This window comes from Desmodus rotundus, chromosome 1 (genome assembly GCF_022682495.2).
Source record: "Desmodus rotundus isolate HL8 chromosome 1, HLdesRot8A.1, whole genome shotgun sequence".
Lineage (NCBI taxonomy): Eukaryota > Metazoa > Chordata > Mammalia > Chiroptera > Phyllostomidae > Desmodus > Desmodus rotundus.
Genome location: NC_071387.1, coordinates 78,785,515 through 78,804,256, shown reverse-complemented (window position 1 = coordinate 78,804,256; position 18,742 = coordinate 78,785,515). Strand labels below are relative to the sequence as shown.

Sequence of the window (18,742 nt, the reverse complement as noted above, 5' to 3'; positions counted from 1 at the left end):
TAAGCATATGTACCTTTTCCCCTCCTGGCTGGTGGCTATGAGAAGCTATGGCCTCCTCCCTCACAGTGAGGTTGCCAGAATTAGTAGAGTAATGTGATTGATGTGTTCATAACACATTCCACTCTCCAAAAGAAAGATATTAAAAGTACTCATAATATAAATTTTTATTGTAATTATGCTTATTTATTATCAGCAAAGGTAATGAGTGAAAATCCCTCTGTTATTCTCTACAATGTCCTATTATTATTTTTGTTGTTAACATACCAATAATAGAGTATGTTAGAACACTATAAAAGATATCTAGCCTAGTCCTCTAATTATATAGATGAAGGACTGCCTTGAACTATGGCTGATTTGTCATGGAGAATACTATAGAAAAACATTGTTTTTGAAAGGAATCATAAATTAATTTGTCAATGGACCAGACTAACAAAAATAATCTTTGATTATTAGGAAACAGTGGATTCTATCTCTTCTTCTAGCTGATCATTGTTCCAATTGCATAGAAGATAGATACGGCTTCTTTGAACAATTTCTCTGTTTAGAATAGCTGAAAGATTCTAGATAGTTAAAAAAAGTACTGTTTTTTCAAATAACATCTTCTAAGGAACAAGAAAAAGTTTAGAAATATAAGGCCTCATTGAACTCTGATTGATTCCACCTAGTGACTTAAAGAATGTTAAACACTCAGCCCTTTTCAAATTATATTTTATCCCTTTATGAAAACCATGGTATCAATTGGACATGGCCACTTAATGGAAACACCTATTGCCTTGTCATCTGAAAATCCTGCCTCCTCTCATATGAATTCTGAAATTTCATAGGATGAATAAAGCAAAATTATAAGGGTAAGGAATCATAGTATTTTAGAACTTGAAGGATTCCTGGAGACTATTTATTTAATGCAAACATCTTATTTTACTGATTTTTAAAAATAAGAGTGTAAGTGGTTTCCACTAGGCTCAACCATGGCGGTTAGCTTAAATCCCTATGGTGTCAATCCCTTGGTCTTGGGCATTTTCCCCATTTCCTTTGGTTTCTGTTTTGTGTGGGAGGTTTTACCTTTTTTTTTAAATTCCATTTTACTTTTCCAATATGACAAATCAGTCTAATTTTCCAAGATAACTTGACTGTGAAGAGTTACTCTCACTTTTGCAAGTAAAACAATTTTTAAGTGGTTTCAACTGTCTTTTCCGTGAATAACTTTCATAGTTTTCCTGATAATTTGATAGTGTTCAAGGCTACCAGTGAATATATTTAATCATCCAGAGGAAGCAGTCCTCTCTAATCTGAACGAGAAGTGTTCTCTGGTTTGCCTGGCATTCATGTCTTTGATAAATTCACTCAGTCTGCACCTCCAATTATATCATCTACTGTCTGGTCCTCCATTCTAGGTCAACTCAATTCAAGTTTTGTTCTCTCCATGTATTTTACAAGCTGCTGAAGGATCAGGAAGGACCATGGTGTACATGTCTATAAACACCACCACTTAGCAACAGGCAGAATAGGAGTTCACAAAATGTTTATTGTTGGTAATTCCTGCACCGAAGTACTACATAAAGCAGATCCCCACAACCATTTTCACAACAAGTAAGAGCTCCTCATCTCTTGACTCTACAAGTTAATGATAAAGTGGATAAAGATTTTAGTCACTTCAGAGCAGCATAAGTGCTGTTATTCTTCACCTTTACTCATTATTTGTCATCTGTTGGCCATAGTGCTGGTATAGGAAACCCACTCAAGAACCGAGAACATGGGGAATGGTGTCAGAAAGATATCTCTACCCCTACATGACATTGTGAGTCTTCCTCATCTAGTGCTAATAAATCTGAGAATCCACTGTGTGGCTTAATTTTCTGTTTTCCACAGGTCTTTGAAATGTCTTGTGTTTTTTTTCCATGGCACACAAGGCCTATTACAATTTGGCCCTAACCTGCTTTTCCAGTCTCATTGTGAGTTACTTATTCACGATTATTGATACTATGTGCCAGGCACCGTGCTAGACACCGGAGATATAAAGGTAAATAGCCTTCAGCTTATGAGCTAGTCTCCAAGCATACCACGGACTTCTTTTACCTTTCCATGCCTTTGCTTCTGTGATTCCTTTGTTTAAAATTCCTTGTCACCTGTGTCTGCCTTTTGATCTCCTCCTATCCCTTGTATCATCTGTGACAGCTTCTCCTTAAAGCTTCTCCACAGACTATACAATAGGTCACTAACTAATTAAAATATCAGCAAGTCTGGAGGGCGGCTTTGCCAAGGCAGGTGCTATACCCCAGTGGCAGGTAAGGATTTGGGCTTTTTCATTTTCTGCCCCCTCTATCCTTAGTAAGTTAATTTTTAGTCAGTCTCCAGGCCTTTTACCACCTGCTGCAGGGTGATGACTACATCTCAAGCAACTCATTTCCTTGTACAAATGAACCCAAAGACATGAAGCTATGGCTGGCTTCATTTATTGGGGAGGAACATCTTTCTGGCAGAATGTGATTGACTTGACTGACCTCAGTTTATCCCAGAGAAACTGAGAGAGTGATGCACCTTCCCTGAGTGCATGTCTGAGAGAACCCCAGTTTTGCTCAGACACCAAAGAGGGAAGCAGTATCTGTTATAGGGCATCAACCATATCTGATATCGTTTCCCTGGTTAGATTGTGAAATTCTTTTTGCATTAGGAACCTCATCTTATTCTGTCTTTTATTCCCAGGACCTACTGATTTTAATTGAATTTCCATTAAATATTGAATAAAGCCTTCTCAAAGACATTCTATAAGTAAAAATGTGAAAAATTGCTCCAATTTATTGGTGTAAATGTAAATTCTTGTGGGTTGACTTTTGGCGGAATAAATATATCTGAACTGTGGTCCTTAATCTAATATGGAATTAATAATATTTTTGTAAATTTCCTGAAGATAATACTCATTTTAACATAACCAGGATCAGTTCTTACAGCTTTTATGGCAATATTGTAGGTAAGTCAATGTTTTATTTTAAAAGTGTCAGTCATCTTATAGCCAAATTACTATCAAAATCAAATTAATTTGTGAACAGTTTTCATGACTAGCATTAACTACTGTAGAGTGGAATTACTATCTTACTATCGTATTCAGTATTTAAGGCTATATCTTGTTACTATTACCTGGTAAAATAACAAATACCTTAAGAGGAAAAACTTTCTGCCCTTGCTGGTGTAGCTCAGTGGATTGAGAACTGACCTATAAACCAAAGGGTTGCTGGTTCCATTCCCAGTCAGGACACATGCCTGGGTTGCGGGCCAGGTCCCCAGTGGGGGACACTCGAGAGGCAACCACACATTGATGGTTGCCTTCCTTCCCCTCTCACTAAAAATAACTAAATAAAATCTTTTTTTAAAAAAAAGAGGAAGAACTTTTTACTTTGTTCATAAAAATCATTTGGTAAATATCTTCCAAAAATTATTTTTAGTTGTGTTTTATAAGTTTATATTCATTTATTGAGAGCCTGTAGAGTGCGTAACTCAGGACTCAGTACAGAAAATATAAATATGATGGCTTTCTAGATTAGAGGCATATATGATCTACCTAAATAGGTAAGATCTAAACAATGAAAAGAGTTTTCAACAGTACAGGAGCCCTACCTATTCAAAGAGAGGGGCTTTCTTTTTTCTTTATTTCTTCTTTTTTTTTGAGAGGGTGGGGGCAAAGGAAAAGAGAGAGAGAGACAGAGAGAAACATCAATGTGAGAGAGAAACATCAATCTATTGCCTCTCACATCCCCTCTACTGGCACCGTACGCGCAACTCAGACATGAACCCTGACCTGGAATTAAACCTGTGACCCTTTGGTTTACAGGACAACACTCCAACCACCTGAGCCACACCAACCAGGGCTTAGAGCTCCTTCATTTTGTTGTATGCTTTTGGAGGGTGACCTTAAAATCTTTGGTCTACATACAGGATTGCTGCTCCTTGGTTTGGTACGCTGTGAGTGATCACATAAAATCTTAAATCAAGATAGACTCCATTTACATAATAGATGAGAAATTGAAATAAGAGTGTAAGAAAAAAGTACTCAAGGAAAGTCTCATGAAGCTGGACCTTCTAGCATGAATAAAACTATGTTGGGCAGCGGCAAGGTTAAACAAATTTGCCACCAGAAATGAATGTCATGATGTGTTTGGCAATAGTGGGAAGACTGGCCTAACCAGGCCAACTTATATTGGACAACAAAGAGAATAAAGCTACATAGGTGGTAGGGAACAGACCATGAAAGGTCCTCCATTCAGAGAAATAATCAACAAATGTTAAAATGACATGAACAGACTGATGTTAAGAGTTACTCTGGCAAGTAACTTTCAACATGTGCAGATGTCTAACCATGTCATGGTTGATGAAGGCCAAGGGCCAGGGCTGGAGCAGGTATGAGGAGGGACCTAAAAAAATGAATTATCTTCTGGAGGGCAGTCCCCTTGTAGTACAGGCTTCCCCTGCTAGGTGAGTGTTCTAGGAACCCATCCATATCAGTGTACCAGCTGGCCTTGTTGTGAGAGGCTGTGTTCAGCTTCAGTGAATTTCTTTTGAAGACTCTTTCAACACATTTGCCCATTTCATGATGGGTAATTTACGAGCGCACCTGCCCACGCCTTTCTGAGTGTTCGGCTATTTTTGACAAAACAGCATGACCCCCATACCCCACCCTCCCTATTCACCAGATCTCACCCCAGTGACTTTTTTTGTTTCCCGGATGGAAAAATTCCTCAAAGGGAAACATTTTGCTGGTGTGGAAGAGGTGAAACAGAAAAACAGCAGAAGCACTGGAAGAAATCAAAATCAGTGAGTTCAAAAACTGTTTTGAGCAGTAGGAAAGTCAGTCGGTGTATTGCATGAAATGGAGAGTACTTTGAAGGTGACTGAAGTTTAAACATGTAAGAATAAATACATAAGCGTTTATAAATAAATCCCAGCTTTTGGGGGTCCCCCCTCGTAGATATAATCATTAATCTAGACAATAAAGCTGGGTGAAACCAAAATCTATTGATCATCCTGGTCGAATGCCCGATGTGGCGGTGTCAGGTATGAGCTGAATGAAGGCGTGCCAGTCTCTTGTAGACAAGCAGTTCTCAAAACGTGGTGCGTGGGCCCCCGAGATACTCAAGACTCCTTCAGGGATCTGCAAGGTCAGAACTATTTTCAGAATAATACTGTGTGCCCTTTTCACTTGTTGACATTTCTACAAATGGTGAAAAAGCAATGGTGGGAAAAGTGCTGGCAGCTTAGCATGGATCAGTGGCCCTAAATTGTACTCGTGGTCATTGCATTCTTTACTGTCACACCCTTACAGAAAAGGAAAACTACTTTCTCTTATGAATATCCTTGATGAAGCAGTAAAAATTATAAACTTTATTAAATCTCAACCTTTTAGTTCTCATATTTCTAATATTCTCTTTGATGAACTAGGAGGTGTATGTAAGCACTTGTACAGTTCAACTGCGAACTGAACTAGCCACTTTTTCGTGGAACACCATGCTGAACTTGAAAGAATAACCAACAGACACACTTTGGTTATTTAGACTTGTATATTTAGTAGATATGTTCTATAAAGTGAACTTAATGAGTATGTCACTTTAAGAAAAACAATAGACAGTAATTGTTGCCAGTGATAAAATTCATGCCTTTAAGTGAAAATTAAAACGTTGAGCCATTGAGCCCTGGCCAGGTGGCTCAGTTTGTTGGAGCATCATCCCGAACACCTGAAGGTTTCAGGTTCGACCCTTGGTCAGGACACGTACAGGAGGCAATTGATCGGTCTTTCTCTTGCACATTGATGTCTGTCTGTCTGTCTGTCTCTCTCTCTCTCTCTCTCTGTCTCCCTCTGCAAAATCAATAAAAACATACCTTAAAGTGAGGAGAAAAACATTGAAAAACTTGTGTTCGCCACCATGACCATGACACCTTCCCCGTAAAGACTTTTCTGATGCAGCAGATGGTGATAACAATGAAAATGATTTTACAGTGCTCCATAAGTGAATGTGTCAGCGTTTTGAAGATCTGTACAACTCAGTTAGTCAGTATTTTCCAAATGACCAGTGACTATACCAAAATCATGTGTGGGGGGGAAATCAGCTAAAGTACGAGATATACCGGTGAATTTTAATTTTATTTATTTTTGTTTAATTTTTTATTTATTTTTACTTTATTTTTCCGTTACCATTTATCCTCCCCATACCCTCTTCCACTTCCACCCACCCTCCCTCCAATGAATTTTAATTTTAACAATATAAAAAATGTACTGGTATGGTTTCATATTTTATATAGCCTGAGTTTAGATATGATATCAAAAATAAGAATATCTATAATTACCTGAAAAAGCTATTAAAATATTCTTCTGAGTTCTACATATCTGTATGAGGCTAATCTTCTTCATATATTCCAACCAGTACAACATGTAGCCACAGATTGAATGCAGAAGTAGATAAAAGAATCCAGCAGTCTTTTATGTAGCCAGGTAGTAAAGATGTTTGCAAAAAGTACAATGTAGTCACTCTTCTCTCCATTTTTTTGTTTGGTTGCTTTGGATAATACAAACTTTGATGTTGTTGTTAAAAAGAGGTCTTTAGGTTAACATGTAAGTGGCTTTTTCTTATTTTTAGTGAATTAATATATATTTTAAATTTCCAACAGCTATAGCCCATGTAAACAAAAGAACTTTGCTATCCTCAATAATTTTTAAAATATAAAGGGTTTCTAAGACCCAAAGGGGACCAAAGTTTTGCATCCCAAAACGTGCTTTTGGAATATTGATTTTAAACTGGTTATTAAGAAATAAAGGACTCAGAAACAACCTTTGACCCTCCCTCTTCCTGCCTAAAGGGAATACTATGGAATAGATAGGAAAACTGCTTCAGGAAGAGAATCTTCTTAGCATACTCACCCTAGCCTATTCGAATCAAGTGTGCCAGACAGAAATGACCCCAGCAAAATCTGTTTGCTACATTTCCCTCTGTGTCCCATTCTTTCTGGGTGGCCTAGCAAGAATTTCTTTGTCATATGCTTGCTCTTTCTCCTCTACCTGTGAATTGCCTGCTTCCCCTTGGATATCCCAGACCCTTGCCCCGCCTCTTACTCTTTTTCCAAAATGACATATAAACAAATCTTAACTGTCTGTGTGTCTTTGGGTCTCATATCACTTGGCACCCCCAAATGTACATTCAAAACAATAATTAGATGATTTCTCCTCTTCATCTGTCTCTTAATTTATTAGCCCTGCTAAAAGAACTTAGAAGGTGGGAAGAAAGGGGGGTTTTTTGCACCCCTCACAGACCAAAAAGTTCCAGAACTGCTGTTTTGGATCATATGAAGGGAGTCATGTATATGTCCTCATGGGTCATGTTTCTGATTGGCCTTTCTGTGTGTGAAAGCTTTACTTCCTCTCCTATATGACTCATGAAAGCATATCTAGAATAAGAAAGAGTGAAATGACATGATTATAGGGAATCTACTTTAGTAAAAAAAAGGGAATCATTCAGAGTTTTAAGTACTTCATTAATAATTAGTATTTATTATTAATAATAATAGTCTGTGTCACACCTCACAGCTAGTTCCATTGTCTCAGTGTCATTTGTGGTATGTTGCTTGAAATGTTCTCCCCTAGCCGCTGGAGAGCCTTTGGGGGCCTTTTCACCAAGACAGCCTCCACTCTATCTGGAGGCCACCGGGGAGGGAAATGTCCTCGTGGGAAGTGGCAGCTCCTTGGAAGGCAAGCAGGTGCCTGCCAAGAAAGGTTTTTAATTTTTTTTTCCATCAGCACCACCCTTCTATGATCTTTTCATGTAACAGGTATTATTTAGAACAGGACTTGCAAGTAGTCTTTAGAGAAAATTTTACAATGACATAAAGAAAACTAAGTACAAAGATTGAACTTGAGATCAGGGCTATAAGATGCTAAGGACCTGTTCATTACTACTTACTGGAGGGTCTTTAAAGACTGGTAGAATTGTGAATTTTAAATATGGAACAGACAGATATGAGTCCCAGATTCAAATTCCCCATCCTCCAAATCCCGATGGGACTCAAAAAGACGCAAACCTCCCCCAAGTTTACACAACAAGTGTCTGGGTAAGGCCTGGACCCCAGGGCATGTGGTGCTGAATCCAGCCCTCAGACAGCTACCCCAGAAGGCTCTAATCCTGCTCTAGCCTTTGTCTGTAGGAGTATTAAAGGGACTTTCTCCCTGACCTCCTGCCTACAGAGGACTGGAGGTATTAGTGAACACACCATGTGGCTCATCAACAGGCTTTGGTGAAGGTAATTGCCACTGTCTCACCTGGCCCTTTCCCACAGGCTGACCACTGTGGTCATGAATGGCAGTGCCTTCAGTTCAACAGAGCCAAGCAGGTGGGGCTTACAGCTCACATGTTTCTATCTGTAGTGTGTGCTCTTCCGAGGCTGTCACGTCGTTCTGTCTTTTAAATAGATTTCTTAGATGATGAGAAATGGACTGTTGTGGCTAAAAAGGAACCTAAGCTGAAGGCAGTCACCCCAAATTGTCCTTTTGTGGCTCACTCAGAAAGCAGTTGTATGAAATATACATGGGTGGGCAGAAGGAGGTTTACATTTGTAAATACATTTGTCATTACATCCAGAGTTGAATGTAATTTTTAACGTATACAGAAAATTTGACTTTAGTATACGAGGTCTGTGCAGAAGATATCCAGCCACATAATTTGAAAACTAGAGACATTTACTGATGAAGATACGAGATACAAGAAACATTATACACAGGACAATGACACCTCAGTCTTCTTCAAAGTGGGCACCTTGGGACCTCACACGATTCTCCCAATCACCATCAGCTGCCCCATCGTATTTTCCTGAATCTCATCAACTGTCTGTCTGAAATCTCTTCCCTTTTAAAGGTAATTTTAGTTTGGGGAAAAGCCAGAAGTCTCAGGGAGCCAAATCTGAGCTGTAGTGGGGCTGAATCACCTGGGTGATTTGATGTTTCACCAAAAAAACTCTGCAGGAGACGTGATGCCTGAGCAGGCGTGTTGTCTTGATGAAGCTGCCGATCACCAGTTGCTCATAGCTGTGGCTTCTGAATCATCTGAATGGTTTCCACGAGGGCATGTTCAAGCTTAACATGAAATTTGATGCAGATTCATTGCTCTACTCACTCAGTCATTTTGAATGTGACGGCCACACAGTACACACGCTCACTCAACAGCATCTACTGCCGCCTTTGACTAACACAATGAAGTCGTCATTGTTCACACATGCACATTCCAGTCCACTTTTCTTGGCTGCCAGGTTACATCAGTGTCCCGCAAACCATTCTTGTTATATTAACAATGGCTGGGCTTTTTCCAGACAGACCTCATGTATTTGTGGTAGGTCCTCTAACCAGCTGGCTTTCTTCTCTAGAGGGAGAATGAAGATAATCAGGGTAGTTCATAGTTGCTTTAGGTTTTTGTTGAGTGTTGGAAAACATTTCCTACCACCAGTCAGATATCTTGAATGATTACTTTGAGGAAGGGCTTTTTCACACTTGTGTGAAGATCCTTAAAAGTTTTTGTCATTTTAGACTCTCAGATGCCATTTGAGTAAATTGACTTGCATGTGCAGCACGTTTTTATAGTGCCCCTGATTCCCTGCTTTGCAAAGACAAGCAAGTTTTTGACTTATCATTTGTTTACGTGGTTGGCCCTTACCCAAAGAGAGATTGCTTTTTAAATCTTTGTTTGAACAGATGTATAAACAAGAGCATTGCTGCCTCTCAGACTTCACTGATTAAGGTTTAGTGAAGAGAAAATGAAAGAGCACTTGACTTTTTTTTAGGCTTTATGGCCGTGTTGGGGTGATTGGGTCAGTATGAGGGCCTGTGGTCATGTGGTATGCCCACAGGTGGCAGTGACCGTGGGGCAGTTTATGAAGCTCTGTGCCATTCCAAGAAACAAGGTGTAGGTCAAAGAGCTTGCCTCTGACAGGAAGATCCTCCAGTGATCTTAGAATCCAGACTTCAATGACTCCTTCCACTCAGGCTGCTCAGTGGGTCAGAGCCATCAGGACCTTCTAATGCTTCCAATTGTCTCAATAACTAATCAAGCTTAATCATATGGTTAAGGGAAAAACAGTACATATGACTTTTAAATATACACTGCTCTTTATTCTGGTATATGCTGCCTATAATGTGTTTTCTAGAGAAACCAGGTCAGCATATCGATTCATTCCAAAATTGCTTAATAAAACATTTAGGTAATTTCTGGTAGCCGACTGTGGACAGCCGACCCATCCTATCGGGCTGTTCTGCTTCATTGTGTACTGTACCCCCCCCCAAGATTCCTCTTCTGCGGGACATAGATGAGCAGAGGAGAAATCAGCATTATCTGCACCAGCTATTGATGGGTCTCCAGAATTAGCCTCAAGGAGGTACAGAATGATGGCAGAAATTACAATAATATTTTGCCTGCCAGAATGGAACTAGAGGTTGTTCGTGACTGCTTTTAAAACTCACTCTCCTGGATAGTAACATTTCTTGCCCTATTTTTTACAGCAGGGGTGGGTATGGGAAAAATTGATTTCTATCAACATTTCTCATTTCCTTGCTGTTCCTACATAGGTGCCCTCTACAGTTCTTTTAGTAATTTACCTCCAAGATTACTTTTTACTCAAAGACTCTGAATAGATTTTTTTCTTTTCCTTAAACATTCTCTGGACTATTTCAGTGAAGTTTCCTAATATATAAAGATAGATTCCCTATGTAGCAAAGTCATATGACTGTGAGGTAGAGGGAATGTTCCTTTTTATCTTTTCTCAGTACAGTGACATCAAAAATTTCCTTCCGTAAAGTTTTTAAGAATCAGTTTTATTTTTTCTCACTCTTACGTATTGAAAATTTATATATACCTTATCTTTAAGTATCAGTTGTGCCTTTCAAAAATAACTATTAGTTCAAAGAAAATAATGTAAGGCTTAGATTTAATGCCTTGAAATGTAAGAATGTTTCATACTATTGGTCTAAAGATAGGGAACTTTCCTGGTAGAACCAATATAGACCTAAAACAACAGTACGAAATAAGTTGTACATAGATTCATAGTATAGAGAACAGACTTATGGTTTCAGAGGTGAGTGGGGTTGGGGAACTGGGTGGAAAAGGTAAAGGAATTAAGAAATACGAATTGCCAGTAACAAGATAGTCATGGGACTATTTTGCCAAGTGCAGCATAGAAAATAAAGTCAATAATATTGTAATAACTATATACGGTGCCACATGGATACTTAAAATAGTGGAGGGACCACTTTATAAAGTATGATTGTCTAACTATTATGCCGTGCACCTAAAACTAATACATTATTGAATGTAAACTGTAATTTAAAAATGAAATTTAGCCCTGACTGTGTGGCTCAATGGATTGAATGCCGGGCTGAGAACTGAAAGGTCACTGATGCGATTCCCAGTCAGGGCACCTGCCTGGTTGTGAACCAGGTCCTCAGTTGGCGGCATGCAAGAGGCAACCAATCTATGTATTTTTCACACATTAATGTTTCTCTCCCTGTCTTTCTCCCTTCCTTCCTTTCTTCTAAAAATAAATAAATAAAATCTTTTAAAAAATAAAATTAAAACAAATAAGTTGCATGGAATTGCATGCAGTTGATTAGGTCTGGTGAAGATACATTTTGGCTACTATAAAAGGAAATTTTTCCTATAAAATTGCCCTCTTATTCATTAATGTATATCTTTCATAACTTAAAATAATTATAGCTTTTATTTTACAGAATATATACATTATACATTTAAAAATTTTATACTTTACAGATACATCACAAAAATCAGTAATAATTGTGTAACTTTATCAAAATTAAACCAAAGCCTATGTTTATGACGGTTTTAATTATATAAGTCACATTAGGTCTTATATAATCAGCCATCGCCCATCCTTTACCCTTTTGGATCTATTTAACTGTGGTCTGAAAGGGGTGGTGTTTTCCCTTTCTCAGTTCTCATCTGACTGCTTTATATAGTATGTATATGTCCAAAGGAGGAAGTTATATTACTCATAAGTTAGAATTATTACTTCATTATTCTCTGTTAAATTCAGCCCATTAAGTGACCCCCCATTTTCATGCCGTCAGTCCCACCATCAAATGGATTCTTAACTGTACATTATCTAGAAATGATTACTGTGTTCCTGACACTTTCCAAGTCTTCTTTTTAATAAAGATTCCAGAAGTTGAATTTGAAGTTTTCATACAAATACAACAGTAGAAATACCCAACAATATCCAATAACTTATAAAAATAATCATGAACATAGCAATTACTAAGTTATAAATTATACTCTAATGCTGTATAATAAGTTTTCTAAAATACTTATTAGCAGGTAAACTATACAAATACTGTACAAAGCTCTTGTATTCATAATTTCTTTCTTAGTATTAAAGATATAAATCTTAAGATGAAGGAAACCTTCATCAGAATCATAAAGACAGAGGTACTTTCTGAGGGCCAACTTTGATAAAGAGTTTTGAAGAAACTTTTAAAGAAAACGGAACAATTAGGGGGGTTGGCAAAAACTGAGATTTCTGCTTTCTTCATGGTATGATCGCAAAATTTCCTATCAAATACAGACATAGTGTTCCGGTTGTTGGTCACTGTACCCTTGGGGGAAAGAAGAGTAGATTTATTTTGCTTTCTTAAGCAAGCAACCTCATCTTCTGCCTAAATTCCTAATTCAGCTCATTTCACTTGAGCCTTCATTATGTTGCTCCTTTACAATGTTGCCTCTGTGTCATATAACTTTGCAGCTTTGACATTCGTGGTAACAAATGAATTTGAGTCCAGTTCTCATAATCCGGAATCTTTCATCTTGGCCACAGACCTTGTACTTTGCTTTATAATAAAATATAACTGTCACCACAATTGCAACTGTACTGTGGCACTACTTTACCTTCTATCTGTTGTAAAAGACTGTAAAGCAATCTGTTGTAAAGGATTTCATCTGTATTGGATTGGATACTGTTGTAAAGGTTACTATTGTACTATGTAGTACTGAAACCAGCTATTATAGCAAGAGCACCAAATGTTTATTAAATTAGTTAACAAAATTGTGTTTCACAGACTTCTTTAACTAAAGTGTTAAAGTACCCGAAACCAATAAAATGGAAATCTGAACCTAGATAGACTTTTCTAAATAAAAGATAGGATATTGAGCCCATGTGAGAGATGAACGCATTTCCCTTTTTATTATTGTGTAAAATAATCAGGTTTTACATTATGTGTACCAAAAACAAAAAGATACACATATCTGATAGCTATAGTTGTGGAGGCTGAGTTTTCCTGAAAAGTTTATAAAACTGACTTATGAAAAATGCATCTGTACAAAATATAAGCTTTGTAATGCTTCCAGGGTCAGAAAGATCCACAGTAATCATGTAAATAACTAAAAATGTTCATTTCCTGGCATGATTTCTCTATGGCTTCGGAAATTGCAATACATGAGGAGGGAGTGTTTTCGGTTGGCACAGTTCCTTCTCCTTCTGCTTACTCCCTTTACCCTCATGCAAACATTCCTGTCTCTCCTTACAATAATGGATAATTCTTTCTTGGAGGTCATCTAAGATAATGAGCCTTTTTATTAGGAACTTTTAACATTCATCTTGTTTTCTTGTGATGTAAAATAAATGCATCAAATCTCTTTCAAGCTTATCTTTAAAGATCAGCACTTTCCTCTATTAATAATGTTTTAAGATTAAAGAAATTGTCTTTAAGAAAAGTATTTTCAACATTATTTGTCCATCTGAGTCACAGTAGATTTTGAAAGAAGTCAATTTATTTTCATTAGGACTGGCTTGCTACTAAACAACTATAATTATGTCTTATGGTTTGTCTTATGTTCAGTTTACTTCAGTGAAATGAACATCCATACAAGTTGAAAGGATAAATGATTGATTTTTTTAAAAGAAAAATCCAAAATGCCATCTTTTTCTGAGGAATAGTCTTGTCAATTTTGAGTCTCTTAAGGATATTTTGTATATGTATATATAAAGGTATTCTGTATCTTTGTTTTTGTAAATATCTTTGTTCTCAACTGCAGAGTGTGGTGACAGTAACATAACAGGTGCTTAGTAAATATTTGTAAAATGAAGAGCCATTCCCTACCTACCTTCACTGATATATGCCACTTCAATTCCACTGAACTCCTATAAAAGAAAAATATGTCATCAGCAGGAATCTTTATCTAGTAAACTCTTACAGTCTTTGTATGTCTGAAAATTTCTCAAATGATAGATTAACTGGGTATAGAATTCTAGGTTGACCTTTTTCTCGCTACATGTTGATGACATTATCTCATTATCTTCTTGTTGTAGTGATGGAGTTAATGAGAAGTCTGCCTTTAGTTTGATTACCATTTCTTTGTGGAATATCTTGTCTTTCTCATATTTTAAAACATTCCCTTTATCTGTGATATAACAAGGTACAGATTTATTTTTATTTTTCTGCTAGAGAGTGTCCTTTTTTAGCTTGAGGATTCATGCCTTCTTCAGTTCTTTGCCATTATCTATTTGGTGTTATCTCTTCCATTTTCTCTGTTCTGTTTTTCTAGTGTATTAGAAATTTTGTGTCTTCTGTCTCCTAATTTCTTTTTCTCTCTTTTTTCCTTCTTTCTTTCTTGTTTGATCTCTGTACTTCACTCTGAGTAATTTTATTCTACCAGTTTATCAACTATCATTGTTGGTAGGGCTGTTAGTCTTCTGTTTAACCCATATTTTGACTTTGTTTCTATCTCTATTTTTCATTTCAAAACTGTATTTCCTTTTTAGAGTATGTATTTGGTTCTTTCTCAAATCTGCCTATATATTATTCAGTTCTTGGTGATGGATTCTATCTTTTCCTTTATCTTGACATGCTAATGATTTAAAGTCTCTTTCAGATTGCTTTATTTATAGTTTCCCTGGTGTAGATTCTCACATTTGTTGCATCTGCCCACTTTCATGATGGAGGGTTTTATGTGATCCTAATAATTTTTGCCTGAACTCGTCTCCTCCTGCCCTCAATCGGAATCAGAAGCATTCTCTAGATTATGGAAGTCTTCCTATGGTATATTTTTGTATTCACCTTTCATTGAGATCTATGATTTTCACTGGCCTATGTTCTAGGCCAGTCCTTTATACTAGTTTTTACCTTAGATTTCCATATCACCCAGGCACTACAAAATAGGATTCCACAAATGGCACAGGCTGGGCATCTCATCTTTTCACCAGTGATTCTTTCCATAATATCTGGAATAAGAAGGTAGCCTGCCTCTATCCTATGTCTCCAGTTTGGGGTTTACTGGCTTTAAATTGCAAATTGTATATCCTTTTAACTTCTACTGTGTTTTGGTTGGTTTGTTGGGTTGTTGTTTTTTTTTTTTAATTCAGGAAGTTAAATCATTTTTCATCTCTCCTCCACACATGGAGTCCTGCAGACTATAACTTAAGACCCTATCATGGGGGCTACTGAGCTCTAGCTCCCACTCGCCACTATGTTACTTCTTTGTTACTGGCACCTAGAGATTTTCCTTTCTTACTTTTAAACTCAAATATAAATTTATTGTTGTCAAATTATATCCAGTATTTTTCTTTGGGCAATGGAATGGTCCTAATTGGGCTCTGTCAAGAGAATTGCCCCAGCTGGGTTGGGGTTCCTATTTGGATTCTCTTGATGGAGGCTCTGAGCCTCTTTATTAGCCTTATCTATAATGAGTCACCTTTCATCTGGCACTAGCAGGATGTTAAGGACAGCCTGTACATCTGCCCAGACTGGATGAGGAGTGGCAAAACTGGGGGTGATAAGGTCTGCCATTTTCTGAGGGTCTTCCCTATAAGGGGTTGGGATTCTTCCAATTCAGTAAATCTGAAGTGGAAAATGGAGTATGGGCCCAGTGTGACCAGCGAGCTGGCCTTCCTGGTTTATTGTGCCTATAGGGTATTGCCTCCAGGGGAATTGTCCCACTCCAGATAGGAATGCTCCTGGCCAAATAGGGTGCCCTGCCAGATCTTCAAGCAGGAAACCATTTCTTCATCAGGCAGGGATGGGGCTGTCACCTCTCTGGGCCCTATTTCATGGGTATCTAGCAGCAGGGGTGGTGGCAGGGGAAATCTTTCTGCTGCTGATCCTGGGTCCCCCAGGTTCAGAGCATTAAAGAGACTCATATCATTTTCTTACTATGTCTTACTATCAGGGAGGGGCTTTAAAGCCGTTCCCTTCTCTGCATCATTAGGCTGTTCCCTTTCTTTGCCAGATCCTTATTGTGTAAAGACATGAACACCTAGACATAAGGGATGTTGTTCCATTTCCCTGATTATTGGAATAATTTGAACTGTATGATGGTGTAGTAATTCAGGAAACCCTATAGGGGCCATTTCCCCCCATAATCAAAAGTATACATAAACCAAGCAGATTACTGTAGAAAAATATTTCCTTCCCTGATGAAAGCCCTGATAGAAACAGAACCCCAAAACCATAACCATAGAAAGACCCCAGACAAAGTGGAAACATATAAACAAAACTTGGATCTATAACTCCATTAGTCCAAAGAAGCACTCACAAGCAAGTCCTAGCATCTTCTTCCAACTGATACCACAGGTGGTCCTGACCAAACCTAAATGGCACAAAGCCCAAGGGACATGAAGCCCAAGCAGCAGGGATAGCCTAGAATAGCCTACCAAATGATACTAAAATGGTCCTAACCAAACTAGGGTATCCCACTAACTGGTACTACAAATGGTTCTGACTGGACTCAAGTGTCATGAAGCCCAGGTGGCAGGGATAGAGGACACCTGGTATGCATGCCACCAGGTAAGTTTGACTTACCGTCTTGGAGTTTGCTCCCCAGAAACCCATTTCCTTTCACCTTGTGGATAACTGGGCAAAGAACTAGAAGTGCCAAGTGTTTCAGGGGGCTGAAGCCTTGAGAAGGAATGCAGGGAAATTTCCTAAGAAAAGCTCTCAGCAGCTGCTGGGAAGTTCCCACAGCCCTGTTTCTGGGTCACCCTGCCACAAACAGCTGGGACCACAGCTCAGGCCTTCCAGGACTTACCGAAGTCCACACTGCCCCACCGGAGTCACCAAAAACTGTAACCAAACAAATGGAGGTTTGGCTGCCCGCTGCAATGAAAGCCAACTTATGAGAGAGGTGCTAGGGCACAGGGAAAGTTTATTCCGGTGCCATGACCAGGGAGAATGGTGGACTCCCATCTCAAAGACCATCCCTCCTATCTGCTCAAGTGCACAGTTCTTATAGGGATTTTCTATCCAATTATTGTGTTAGCTTTTTGAATGCCTGGGTCCTGTCTATTCAACTTACTAGCTTTTGGCATTCTCCATATAAGAACCTCGTGCTCCACCATCTTGGCCAATGGGGGAAACTCCCCGCACTGTGACTGGCTGTCTATGGTAACACTTCCTTCCCTTTTTTCAGACACATAAAGACAAGATGAAGACAGATACATCAACACATACAAAGAAAGGCCATCAACCAAGTAAAGAAGGCATTTCATCTCCCCTTTACATTTCACACCCTGTGAGCCAGAAGGAGAAGAAAGTTTACCGAACAGACCAGACCACCTTCATAATTGGAGAAACACCAAAAGGGATACGTAGGTATGTCATCTATAACAACATTGGACTTTTAAGAATAATTCTCAAAAGAAATATAGCTCCTCAGTAAAATAAAAACTTATTTTAATTTTAACCATTCCTGGCACCCAAATATTTTAGAAAAATCTTAATTTGTATACTTCAAAAAATAAATGCCAAATGTTTTATGTGTTTAGAAGGCTAATCCATGAATTCATAAAAAAATGAAATTATTTTATATAGGTAAATGAAATACTTAAGTGCATTACATTCATTCACTCATTAAATATTTATTGAATACCTAATATGCACCTAAGCATAGTGCTGGGTGCTGTCTATACAGTGTAAAAAAAAAAGAGAGAGACAATTTACAGTGCAGTGGGATGGGGGTTGGCATTGACCGATATAATTTCAAAAGTAAAAATCACATAAATAAATAATTGTATAATGGTTTGTTATAAGAAAGGTAGGGACAAGCCTCCTTGATGAAGAATAATGGCATTAGGAGGGATGCACCTACCATTTCTGTTGAGTAGTCAAGGAAGCCCTTGCTCCACAGGTGGCATTTAACTTGATTTTTGAGAGATAATTGGACAAAGAACTAGCATAAGAACATCCCTGAGAAGGAAAGAGGTTTAATGTGTGTGAGGTACCAAGAGAAGACTAGTGCACTTAGTACATAATAAACTGAGCAGAGCGGCAGGAGATATAGGCGGAGATACAGATGGGGCTGGAGTACGAAAAGTCTCATAGATTTTGGGGAAAGTTTGGATTTTGTTCTAAATGCAGGGGAAGGCTGTTGAAGCATGATATAATCTGACATGTTTCTAAAAGATTGTTGCTCCAGCCTCTGTGCGGAAGAGGGCAGAGTAGATGAGGGGAGATCATAAGGAACTAACTCGGTGATTCTGGGTTGCAGGAGAGTCATTGCCAGGGAGACATAGCCAAATGAATGTGTTTGGTGTTGGAGTGGTTGTTGCAACAGAGAGAAGACAGAATTACTCCCAACTTTCTGTCTTGAGCAACAGGTTGGATTCACTGAATGGGGAAAACTAGAAGAGAAACAAGTTTGGAGTTTTAAAAAAATCAAGAGCTCTCTTTTGCTCATATTAAATTGGAGGTTCCATGAAAATGTTGAATAGACAGTGGATG

The 18,742-nt window shown here is 38.2% G+C and overlaps 1 protein-coding gene across 5 annotated transcripts in view; it reads left to right on the top strand.

The window, feature by feature from the left end:
• ERCC6L2 (ERCC excision repair 6 like 2) overlaps positions 1 to 18,742 on the top strand; it is a 207,085-nt gene that overhangs the window by 123,796 nt on the left and 64,547 nt on the right. For all 5 annotated transcript variants that reach the window (XM_045193622.2, XM_045193623.2, XM_053925211.1 and 2 more), the window contains exon 18: positions 17,433 to 17,614. In XM_045193622.2, the coding sequence (XP_045049557.2) occupies positions 17,433 to 17,614 (182 nt within the window). The remainder of the gene's footprint in view (positions 1 to 17,432; positions 17,615 to 18,742) is intronic.